At 34.4% G+C, this 11,827-nt stretch overlaps 2 protein-coding genes across 2 annotated transcripts; one reads left to right on the top strand and one right to left on the bottom strand.

Annotated features, from left to right (window-relative positions):
- Positions 1-746: 746 nt before the first annotated feature.
- Positions 747-3,650, top strand: LOC106778883. Its single transcript, XM_014666883.2, has 10 exons — positions 747-1,091; positions 1,204-1,269; positions 1,739-1,819; positions 1,927-1,980; positions 2,062-2,130; positions 2,628-2,690; positions 2,815-2,897; positions 2,988-3,053; positions 3,146-3,228; positions 3,321-3,650. The coding sequence occupies exons 1-9, from the start codon at positions 861-863 to the stop codon at positions 3,186-3,188; spliced, it is 756 nt and encodes a 251-aa protein (XP_014522369.1). The 5' UTR covers positions 747-860; the 3' UTR covers positions 3,189-3,228; positions 3,321-3,650.
- A 3,086-nt stretch (positions 3,651-6,736) lies between these two features.
- Positions 6,737-10,944, bottom strand: LOC106778913 (receptor-like protein kinase 2). Its single transcript, XM_014666915.2, has 2 exons — positions 7,771-10,944; positions 6,737-7,397 (listed from the first exon to the last, which is right to left on the bottom strand). The coding sequence occupies exons 1-2, from the start codon at positions 10,574-10,576 to the stop codon at positions 6,937-6,939; spliced, it is 3,267 nt and encodes a 1,088-aa protein (XP_014522401.1). The 5' UTR covers positions 10,577-10,944; the 3' UTR covers positions 6,737-6,936.
- Positions 10,945-11,827: the final 883 nt, after the last annotated feature.

Raw genomic sequence — 11,827 nt, 5'->3', positions numbered from 1 at the left:
TATTTTCCTATTTTTATCTCTTGTCTACTATTCTTATTATTTTTACTATTAGCTAGAAAACTTATTTTATGTTCAGTCGTTGTTTCTCTATAATTATATTTTTTATGCAAAGTTGCTTTTTATTGTTTAAGCAACAGTACACAAATAAATTTTTCCAAACTCTTTATTATTGTGATTCAAACTTGCATTATATTTACGTATTAAATCTTCTAAGAATATTTTAATTATGCTCATGGTATACACACAAATTTTCAAACCGTAAATATGTTTATGCATTAAATATTCGGATGGAAAAATAATATCAATTAAATATTATCATATTATAATTAAAGTATACATATATAACTAATAAAATAAAATAAAAAAAACAAAAAGAAAATAACCTTATTTATAAGATAATTTTATCATAAAAGTAATATAAAATAATATTATACTGGCGAAAGTTGTTGTTATTAAATTTCTTAAATTTAATTTTTGATTTTATGTATAATATAACTTATTTTATGTAAAATCTTATTTTTTTTTTGTTGTTTACGGAGAAGTTTTTTTAATTAAACAAACATTTAATCTTAATCAATTTTTAGATCCAGGAAAAGAAAAGAGACCAAGCAGCAGCAGCAGCAGGAGTCCAAGCCTAAACAGGTATGTTTTTTTAGCCCAGTTATATTTTTTTTTATTTTAAAGGCCCTAATAATTGGGTTTTAGAGATGATCTATTACAATATAGGCCCATTATGAGTGTGAAATAACGAAGACCAGAAAAGAATGAAGGGGTGATGAAAGAAGAGGATGATATTGATGATGACGATGATGATGGAGAATTGAGGTTGAAGTGAATGTTGGAGTAAGAGTGACACAGCAATGGCATTGAGACTGAGACCGAAAGTGTCTTCTGTTGGGTCACCTTTTCTGCAGTTAGGTTCTTCTGCAACTGCCTTCGCATTCTCACAAGCATGCTCTGTTCCAAACCTGGGTTTTCAACCCGTACGCTTGCAGCGCAAAAAATATTTATCCCCAACAACATTTTTTGTTCGGGCTTCTAGAACCGAGTCCAAAGGTGTTACCTTGGGCTTCAGGGCACCGCAATTCGAGGTTTTTAACTTCCCCTCTCTCCATATTTTTTTTTGTTTTCTTTGAAACATGGAATGGAGTAATTATTATATGTTTTATTTATTTATTTTTGGATGGATTGAAATTGTATTAGCTTCCGGAGCCCCTTACGGGGAAGGTTTGGACATTAGAAGATTTTGAAGCATATCCAGCTCTACTGGTAAGATGCCACTTATCTTCATTCTTTTTGCCTTTTGTTAACTTTGTTTGTTTTGCTCACTTCACTGATTCTTTATTCTTCTTATGTTATGTTTGTAGTCTTTAATGTATAATTGGTAAGAATTTGTTTAACTGTCCAAGTTTTAGCATTTTCATGCAAGTTTTGTGTTAAGGTAGTAATTGGTTAAAGTAGATATTGCAGAATAATAGCAGCAAATAAGTAATTTCCTTTTTGCTTATTGGATGCTTATGTCTACGTTCGTACAAGCTAACAAAAATTGAGGGAACTCACTTTCGTGGCTAAAATTTTGTCAAGTGTTATGGTTGTTGTTCTTTATGAATTACGATGCATAAATTAAGACCTTTCTCTAGTTGCTAATTTGGTGACATTTGTATTCTCTAGTTGCTAAATTAATGACAATAGGAAAAGTAAGACCCTGCTCATCTTCCTATTATTTGTGTTCATGCAGGTTATGTTTCTATGCAACCACTGTCCATTCGTTAAGCACCTGAAAAAAGACATTGTAAAGCTTACAAAATTCTTTATGGAGGTAATCAAATCAATTATCCGGGAAGAAACATACTACTTTCTATCGTTGCAGGTTGGACTTGCACAAGTTAAATCTGTTATAAGAATTTTTTTTTCCTCTTTTTACAGAAAGGACTTGCTGTTGTTGCTATATCTTCAAATTCCGTAGCCACACACCCCCAGGTTCTAGTAACTTCATATCCTGGAATAAAGCTACATTGAAAGTATTGAATGACTTGTGCAACTTGGAATTGTGCCTCACAGGATGGTCCAGAATTCATGGCTGAGGATGCTAAACTGTTTAAATATCCTTTCCCATACCTATACGATGAGGTATGCTTTTACATCCTTCAGTAACATTATCGGAGTTGGACTCCTTTAGCCTAGTTAATGACATAATCATTTTCCATGTAAAGCATGGGTGAATATCAGGTTGATACTGGGACGATGAACCTAAATAACCAACTACTTAAAATAATATTAAACAGTGTTATCCTAACTCTGCCATTAAAACCTAAGACCATAAGACCATGTGGAAAAAGGAGGCCAATCAATTTTTTGTTTTTATTGAATTATTTAATTCACCAACTAATGTATGTATTTTTTTGATGTGAATATCAGAATCAGATATTGAATGTCAATAATTTATTATTATTGCTATTATTATTATTATCCATATGTTCAATTCAGAATGTTTTAAAAGTTCGGCATTTTCTAGCATATTTATATGAAAACTAGAAGGTCTTTTCTGATAGCAATGACTCAAATTGAATACAAGCTTTATCTGCAATGTCGTTAAACACTGATATATGGTGGATTTTTTTATGCAGTCGCAGGATGTTGCACAGGATTTTGGAGCTGTTTGTACCCCAGAATTTTTCCTTTTCAAAAAGGCAATTACTATTACAACCATCATTGTTCATTGTACTGCACATTGATCACCGTGATTTTGATTTGGGGTGAAACTAAACCCTCAAGTGTCAGTGTATATATCATATTTCTATCGATTAATAACAGGCTGGTCGAAGGCCATTTGAGCTGGTTTATCATGGCCAATTTGATGATTCACGGCCAAGTAATAATGTACCAGTCACTGGAAGGTTGGTTTCTTATATTGAATTAGCATCAAACAATTATTCAAACATTTTTTATTTCTTGGCAGTAGTAACCATTTAAATTTCTATATAAAGAGACTTGAGCTTGGCAATAGATCGTGTTCTTAGTGGCCAACCGGTACCATCAGTGCAAAAGCCCAGGTACTTTCTACATATTGTTGTCCTTTAAATTGTTTGAGAGTCTTTCAAGCTTAGGCATGTTACATTTACGTTGTTTTTCTGCGTGTATAAAGTGTTGGATGCAGCATAAAGTGGCATCCGGGGAAGAAGTTTTGATCGATAAACCGTAATTATCTTGTTCAAAAGATACTATTCAGTGAGTTAAAGTTTCTTTTTCAGGCTTTTCTATTGTTTTATGTAATTTCACAAACCATATTACAATCTTACACCTGCTTATTGTTTTCTCAGTGTTCCTCTCCACCTAGAAATTTGGTAAGTGTGACATTCAAGGAAATGGTGTCATCTGTGGTTCTTATGGATACTGCTATCTCACTTAAGTTGTGTACTAAATCGAGCTGATGAAAATATTGAAACCACCATTCGGTCACACGAGGTTCGGGTGTCACTGTTCTTTGTATCTTATGTTGTAACTGTAATAATGTCATGAAATTTGTTTTGCAATCCTCCTGGAAATACAATCATATTTTCTTTTGTTATAAGCTATTTATGATGTTTTCTAAGAGTACAATGTCCATGTACTATCCTATCTATCCACTTACACGACAATTTATGATGTCATACTGTTTTACAATGTAATGCTTAACTTTTTCTTCTCATTTTTAATGTGTAGAACTTGAAATGGATTATTTACACTGTAATGTATAATAACATTAGCTTTTTATTTATTTTATGCATTAATAATATAGGACAATAAAGTATACTTATAAAACCAAAGTAAAGTTCATTAATATAATTTCATCTCATGTTTGGCCTCTCTTTTTGGGACGCATAATTGAGAAATCATGATGTGGTGTCCGTGTGATTTGTCTTATAATTGATACTTTCCAGTTACCAAGTTTTGCGGTTGCTGAAGACCATCATAACATGGTCCAGTTCTTTCAATGTAAATGGCCTAACCGTTTTAATGAGGCGAAACAGGTAAACGAAGTAACTTTAAAGTACCAAGTTATGGACCCCTAAAAAGTACCAAGTATTCTGTTCCTTGTGTTTTGTCTACAATTATTTACTTGTACCATCATCCTCCACTACCCTTGCTTCCACTTTTTTTTTTTTTATTCATCAAGCATTGTCTATTCCTCACCTTTACCTGAAACACTTTACTTATAATTAATATCTCTGCTGTTATTACTTTAGCACAAAAAGATTTATGATGAAACAATTATAGTGGTAATTCAGTTTTTAAGGTTTTCTTTATAGTAAGTTACTTTTTATGTAAGAAATTACGTTATTAGTTAAATGCCACTGTTTGTATTTTTTTAAGGACGAAAATACTTTAGTAATTTTATCTTCTTACATTTTTAATTTAGATGATAATGCTTGTTAAACAAAACTGAAAGAAAAATGTCTGCAGAAACTTAGAGAGAGGTCCACATACTTTAACAGAATTATTATTATAGAATTAACGGAAGTAAGTTACTGACAAAAGAAAACTTTATAAAAAATAAATATTACTATAAAAAATATAAAAAAACAAATAACATAACACTAATATAATGATAATTCACTTCGGAGAAAATGTATTCTTTTCAACTTACTGAATATCCCTTTGTATAGACTTTTATAGTAAACAAAACCTTTACTTCTACGTTTTGTGGACTTTCCTAAATTCTTGTACCCTATTTGTATGGTTGTATTGTAAGTGGAGGGAAATAGAGAATGCCTTTCACGTGCCATAACTACTGCTGTTTTTTCTTACTTTTTCTTTTCTTTTCTTTGTATGAATGTCCTATTTTTACCGTAAAATGGAGTGGATGGAACACAAAACAGACATCTCTAAACTTGTAATTTGTAATGTGTGGTAGGGAGAGAGATGTACAAAGGTGAAAGAGAAAACGTTCCATATGGTTTTCTTTTAAAGCCAGTTTTATTGAAGCTAAAACACAAAAAAGATTGGAGAAAAAATGCTTTACTTTGTATGATATTATTCTTTTCGTGTTTATATCTCTCTATCATTATAATACGTAATAAGTTATGAGGAAGAAGATATATGCATAAAAATGATGTTATATTAGTACACTTTATTTCAAAAACCTAAGCTCACATAAAATAACTTTTAGAACTGATTTTTCAAATTAATTTCTGGTTCAAAACAGTATCCACCTTCTTCAATAAAATCCAAAGCAGTTTATTTTAGAAATGTATAACTTAGTTTTTTTTTTTTTTTTTTTTTTTTTTTTTTTTTTTTAAAAAAAAATCCAAACAAGTTGTGATGATTTGGTTCAGATTTTTGAAAAAACCAGACCATGCTCAAGAGAATAAAGAAACTACATGCAAACATGAAATGAACATTTTGTTTAGAAGCATTCACACCTTAACTTCTGAAAGTCTCTTGAATTTGAACTATAGTCATTATGGTTTCATCATTTGACTGTTTTCTAGTTCTTCAGTTCTTATCCTGACACCAGTAGGGTTAATTTATATGTGTTTGTGTTTGTAAGAAACAAAAACACCAGTAGTTACTCCGTTCTGTCCTCTTGAATAGATTCATCTGTGTCTACCTCTTTGTCTCCTGTTGTTGTTTCCTCCAAACGTGGTTTGCTGTGCTCCATTTGTTCTCTTTGTTGCTGATGCACGAAGTTCTATATTTCCTCATTTATCATTTTCATATTATCTTACTGTCATTATAATATCCATCAATTTAGTGCCGAGTGAAAAAAATCTTGGATGCTTATTTCTGTACGTTGCTATAGCTATAGTTTGTTTGTTTCCAATGGTTGACCGTGGGTTTGTGATCATACAAAAGGAAGCCTTCAAAACTGTGCTGTTAGAGAATAAAAAAAATAAGAAATTAAAATTTTCTCGTGTTTGGATACAGTTTTAAGTATATCTTTGATTCATTTTCTTGTCATGGAGAACTTTATCCAAAGAGAACTATATAAAGTACAAATGAAAAGCTGTTGTACATAAACTGAACTACGTGCAGTATTTTGTTACTGGGCAAAAGAAGTAGATATATGAAGTAGTGATCTGATTACAGAGTTTAGTGTTGTGAGGGAAAAATAGTAGTTAATCTTGATGGTTGCTTGGTTTGTAACCAGGGAGATAAGATGTATCAAAGTATGTGTGGGCCAAGGATGGTCACCAATCACATGAATAAAAGCAAGGACTTCTTTTCACTGACATGGGCACGAGCTATCTCTATCTATACATAAATAATTGGTGGGACATTTATGAAGGCTTGTGGTCCAGGTGCTTCTCTTCTCTCTATAATTTTGCGCTTTAGAGGTTTATGCCAGGAAAGAAGGCACTGTCAGCTCTTTGCTTTTCAATGGCCCATCTCTCCAGTCCCTTGAAAGCTTTGTTCTTATGCTGAGGCCCCTTCTCTAACAAGTCATTATTAGCAAGGTTAATTGAACCAAAGGTCTGTGGCACGCTACCACTATTAATTTGTTTACTTCTGCCACTGTTGTCGGCAAAAGCAGGTTCTTAGATTGTGTCAGTGGGACTAGTCCTGGAGCATTTTCTTCATGGATTTTAGTGCAATACAAGCAACACTTTGATACTTGTCATTGAAATGCAAGTTTCTGGCGTTATCTGACTTGTTTTTAACTCGAATTTATCTACAGAAAGAACATAATTGTGTAGTGAGGAATTGCCATTAGATAACATATTGTTCTTGAGTAAAAGGATATAGACATGTGGTCTTTGTTGAATAGAGAGAGGCATAATTTTTATTAAACAATAACTATCGTGTTTGCAGAATCCACCAATTATGTTTGTGCCTTTCTCTTTCTAACAAGATCATATCTCCTAAAGAGAAGGATCCAAATCCATATAATACTAATCTATACAAATAATTTGTCACTTGAAGAAAAATTAACAAATCTAGCAATGAAATTGGTGTCTAAGAAGAAGAAGAAGATGTGGATTCTATTATTAAAGGTTCACATGATCTGGAGAAACTTGAACAGTGAACTGCTGCTTTTGGATTCACAACCATGCCTTTATGGAGAAAGTTTGGTTTTTCGAAGTCATCACTTTCAAGCCTGATCTCCTTGAGCATTGCTGTTACGTCTTTCATTGTAGGCCTTTCTTCTGGTGATTGATTCACGCAGAGGAGAGCCACTCCTAGAACTTGAAGCATCTCAGAGGTTTTTGTTCCACTCTGCAATACTAGTTGCTGATCAAGGATAGACGTAAATTCCCTTCTTTTCTCTCGGATTTCGTTGCTAACCCATGTGACAATGTGGGCACCATCTGGAATACTGTTATCAGTTGGTTCCATCCCCGTTAAGACCTCAAGAAGTACAACACCGAAACTGTACACATCACTCTTTTCTGTGATCCTTAAACTGTATCCATATTCTGCAGTTTGAGAGATAATGCTGTGGTGATTAGTCAGCAGTCACAATGTCATACATAGGGATAATGAGCCAAAATGGACAAAATATACGAAAGAAGAATAAAAGAAGATTAAAGTAGGATATAGCTCTTAATTCTAATACGGTTTCAGGAAACTATTATAGAAAGAACAGCCTAATTTTAAAATAAAATAAATGTCTTAAAGTGAGCATGCAAACCTTTTTTAATTATGTACCAAAAGAGAGTGTAAAGGAATGTCTTAAAGTATAGAAAGGCAGTGATTTTTTTATTGACTTTTTGAAAAACAATGATGTAACACTGAAAGTTTTCTTAAACGGAACTGCTGTTTTAGAATGACAAAAGCTTTTATACTCACCAGGAGCAATGTATCCATAAGAACCTGCAACTGTATGAGAGGCCCCTGAACACTCTGAGGAACTCACGAGCTTTGCAAGGCCAAAGTCTGCAAGAAAAGCTTCATATTGTGGACCTACTAAGATGTTGTTAGCCTTAATGTCCCTGTGGACGATTGGAGGGATACAATCATGATGAAGATATTCTAAACCATGAGCCGCTCCCAGTATGATCTTATACCTGGCATCCCAATCCAAGAACAATCTCTTTTCATGAAGCAGTCCGAACAAACTTCCATTGCATATGTAATCAAACAAGAGCAATCTAGTTCTTCCATTGTCACAGCAACCTAATAGTCTCACTATATTCTTGTGTCTTATTGATCCAAGTGTCTGAACTTCTGCAGTAAACAGATCTCTCTCTGGTGGCTCTTCCTTCTTTATTGGCCATAGCTTCTTCACTGCAATAATCTGTTTCGTTGGAGTCTCTACACGATAAACAATTCCTGAGCAACCCTTTCCGACAATGTTTGATTCTGACAACTTTGTTAAAATGTCATCGATGGAGAAGTTGACTTTCTGGAATGGAGTGAAAGCCCATTCCATTTCATCACTATCAAAATTCCTGCCAAAGTTTCCCCCATGAATCCGGAGAGCTAAAATTACTCCACAAGTGACAAAAATAGAAGTTAAAACAACCCCAAGGAAAGTGTAGACAATAACATTTCTTATTGACTTGTTGAAGCTTTGGCCATTTTCACTTGCATGACACTTGCTAATGCAAAGGTCAGGGTTACCAGCAAATGCAGCGGAGGGTAGATCCCGGAAAAACTTTGTATCAGGAAGAGAACCAGAAAAGCTATTGTAGGAGACATTTAGAGACACAAGATTGTCAAGACTAACCAATACCGTGAGTGTACCTGTGAGCTTGTTGTGAGAGAGGTCCAAGATGGATAGTTTTGAGAGATTTGAGAAGGTCTGTGGAATGGGTCCACTAAGAGAATTCCAACTCAAGTTCAAGAGGATATCTAATCCTTGCAAATAACCAATCTCGTCTGGAATAGAACCAGTGATCCTATTGTTACTTATATCCAGCAACTGCAAATCCTTACACTGCCCCAGTGTCCCTGGGATTACACCAGAGATAATGTTTCCACTTAAAATAAATTTATTTAGAGATTTAAGTTTACCCAAATTCTCCGGAATGCTTCCCGTTATTCTGTTTGCCGAAAGATCTAAGACATTAAGACCAACTAGGAATTTCAACGATGAAGGAATGGTTCCTTCCAGCACATTGCTGTGCAAGTCAAGCAATTCTAGATGAGCACAGTTACCTATCTCAGAGGGAATATCTCCACTGAGTAGATTATTTGACAACTCAAGGAAGCTCAAACTTCTTAAATGACCTATTTCTGGTGGAATTTGACCAGTAAAGTTATTTGATCCCAGCCGTAACCTGATCAAACTAGTGCAACTGCCAATATCAGCTGGAATTTGACCTGAAAGTCTGTTTGATATCAGCAACAACTGAGTCAAATTCCGAAGATGAAAGAGTGCACTTGGAATGGAGCCAGTGAGGAAATTGTGCGAAAGATCAAGTGCTTCAAGTTTATCACAGTTGGATAGTTCCGTTGGTATACTTCCATTCAGTTGATTCTGCCAGGCATAAAAGAGGGTGAGTTCCTTCAGTTGTCCCATAACAGGTGGAATGTTCCCGGAGAATTTGTTGTTATCCAATTCAAGTTGCTTTAGCCTGGAAAAGTTGCCAACATAGGAAGGTATTTCTCCATAAATACTATTATCAGACAAAAGAAACTCCTCCAGAAAGAGTAGATTACTGAGAGTCACAGGTATCTGACCCTCCAAAGAATTCAAAGAGAAATCTATAACCTTGAGATTTGTACAGTTCCCAAGACTTTCAGGAATGATCCCAGTTAAGTTGTTCTGCCACAGCAACACCCTCCTCAGGTTTGGCATGGAGCCCAATTCATAAGGAATGTTTCCTGAAAGCTGGTTTTCATACAGAAACAAATCCTCCAAGGCTGAGCAGTTCTGAATCTCTGCTGGGATATGACCTGAGAGATGCGCCGTGTAGACTGAAAGTGTCTTGAGATTTTTAAGCTCCCCTATACTCGGTGGAATCTCCCCAGAAACCCCAGTAACTGCAAGTCCCAGAAAAACAAGGGCCTTGCAGTCTGATATCTGCATTGGAATTTCTCCATGAATACCTGGATTTCCTCCTGCTCTAAGAGTTTCGAGAGTACTCAACTGGCCTATTTCTCCAGGTATCATTCCTGATAACTGGTTGTCGTAAAGTGCCAGATGCCGAAGCTTTGAACAGTTTCCAATTGTAGTTGGAATTCCACCCTTCAAGGAATTGGAATTCAACAATAACAACTGCAGCTTAGCTAGCATTCCTATTTCTTCTGGAATGCTTCCTGACAAAGCATTGAAGCTAAGATCCAAAGTGACCAAGGAGGACAAGTTTCCCACTGAACCTGGAATCTCACCTGTGAGATTTCCATTTGAGATGACAAGAGTGGTGAGGTGGCCAAAAGAAAGGACCTGAGTGGGGAAGCTGCTACGCATATCTATGGATGTTATTATGATCGCTGACACAAAACCATCTTTGGAACATGTTATGTAATCCCATGTGCAAGGATCTTTGTTGGTTGGATCCCATGAAGAGAAGGCAGCGACAGAGTCGGAGGAGTTAAAGGTTGAAAGCCATGACAGTAGAGAGAGGCCTTCCTGGTTCAGAGCAGAGATGGAAGGACACAAGGAGATATTAAGAAACAAGATAAAAAGAGTTAATGCATTGCTTGACATGATGAGGTGGTGTTCTGCTACTGTTGTATCTCATCCAAACATAGCAGCACTAGTCTCTAAGTTACTATGCCCTCTTTAGCACCATGGTTGGACATTGAAAGTATCTTATCTCCATTTAAGTTTGCTGATGAAGATGTAGACCATTCCTTACTCTTTAAACACTGCTTCACTTTTATATTTGTGGTGAATTTACAGCAAAGGCCGAACAAACAAACAGACAAATTAGAAGCATCATTAAGCAGACAGAAAGGTAGGAAAGACGAGGTAGTACACGATTTTCTACTTCACTTGTCTCTGTATTATTTAACCCTTCATACCTGTAATCCTTATCACTGGATATTTACTGAGAGCATTTGTAGTGGGAGTTTTTTCATAAATTTAAAAATCGGTTCTTTCAACAATTTCTAGGAAAAATATTGTTTGACACGTTTAACTTTTTTACATTCATTTGATACTATTCTTTTTTACTTTTTATTCTCTTTTTTTTTTAAAAAATACAAAAATTTTACATTTTTATGATTATTTTACCTTATACTTATACTATGTATTAAATGTATGTAAAAGTGTATCATAGTACCATTGCTTAATTTCTAGAGAAAACTTCTTAAAACTTTTAAATTTTATACGTCATTATTGGACGTCTGAAGAGTGTTTTAAGCAACTCTAATGATGGCTTATTTTTACTATTGTTTTAGAGAGCTTTACTTATTCAATGGTAAAGTCTAAAAATTTATTCTATGAAATCTAAACATTTGTCTTGCAAGATTCTGGAGAGAGCAATGGAGCAATATAGAAGATCTAATGCAGTAGAATATCCGTTGGGAAAATGACTTGATTGCTTTTTATAGTGTCTACTGGGTCCTGTGCATCTGCTACTTGTAGAGAGATACAAATTTGGACAATAGAATTATAGAAAAAAGGCAAGCATTACTATAATCAGACACAACATTCTTATGGTGGATATACTTTGAAACCTAAATGTATCTAACAATCCTGCAAGCTGGAGGTCCAAAATCTAATCTATTTTCCCTGTATGTAGTCAACATGCACAAAAGAAAATGAAATCCATAAACCTGTATATCAAATTTGAGTGGAAGTATAAGGAATATTATTGTTTATTCTGATTGTCTGATACTTTTATTAACTCACCAAAAGAGAATTTCTAGTTACACGATTTTCTACAGAAACTAAATTTCATTAATCCAACTGCTGACTTCGGAATTTTTATTCAAATTGTAAAGTTTCATATAA

This window comes from Vigna radiata, unplaced genomic scaffold, assembly GCF_000741045.1.
Source record: "Vigna radiata var. radiata cultivar VC1973A unplaced genomic scaffold, Vradiata_ver6 scaffold_183, whole genome shotgun sequence".
In the NCBI taxonomy this organism is placed as follows: domain Eukaryota; kingdom Viridiplantae; phylum Streptophyta; class Magnoliopsida; order Fabales; family Fabaceae; genus Vigna; species Vigna radiata.
This window is presented reverse-complemented; position numbering and strand designations above follow the sequence as displayed.

Bases quoted from the DNA above. Each gene is read 5' to 3' on its own strand.
- LOC106778883 (XM_014666883.2), top strand. From the start codon at position 861: ATGGCATTGAGACTGAGACCGAAAGTGTCTTCTGTTGGGTCACCTTTT. The intron at 1,092-1,203 runs GTTTTTAACTTC...AAATTGTATTAG, and splicing joins TCAGGGCACCGCAATTCGAG to CTTCCGGAGCCCCTTACGGG. The intron at 2,898-2,987 runs GTTGGTTTCTTA...TTCTATATAAAG, and splicing joins AATGTACCAGTCACTGGAAG to AGACTTGAGCTTGGCAATAG.
- LOC106778913 (XM_014666915.2), bottom strand. From the start codon at position 10,576: ATGTCAAGCAATGCATTAACTCTTTTTATCTTGTTTCTTAATATCTCC. The intron at 7,398-7,770 runs GTGAGTATAAAA...CTCAAACTGCAG, and splicing joins TTATGGATACATTGCTCCTG to AATATGGATACAGTTTAAGG.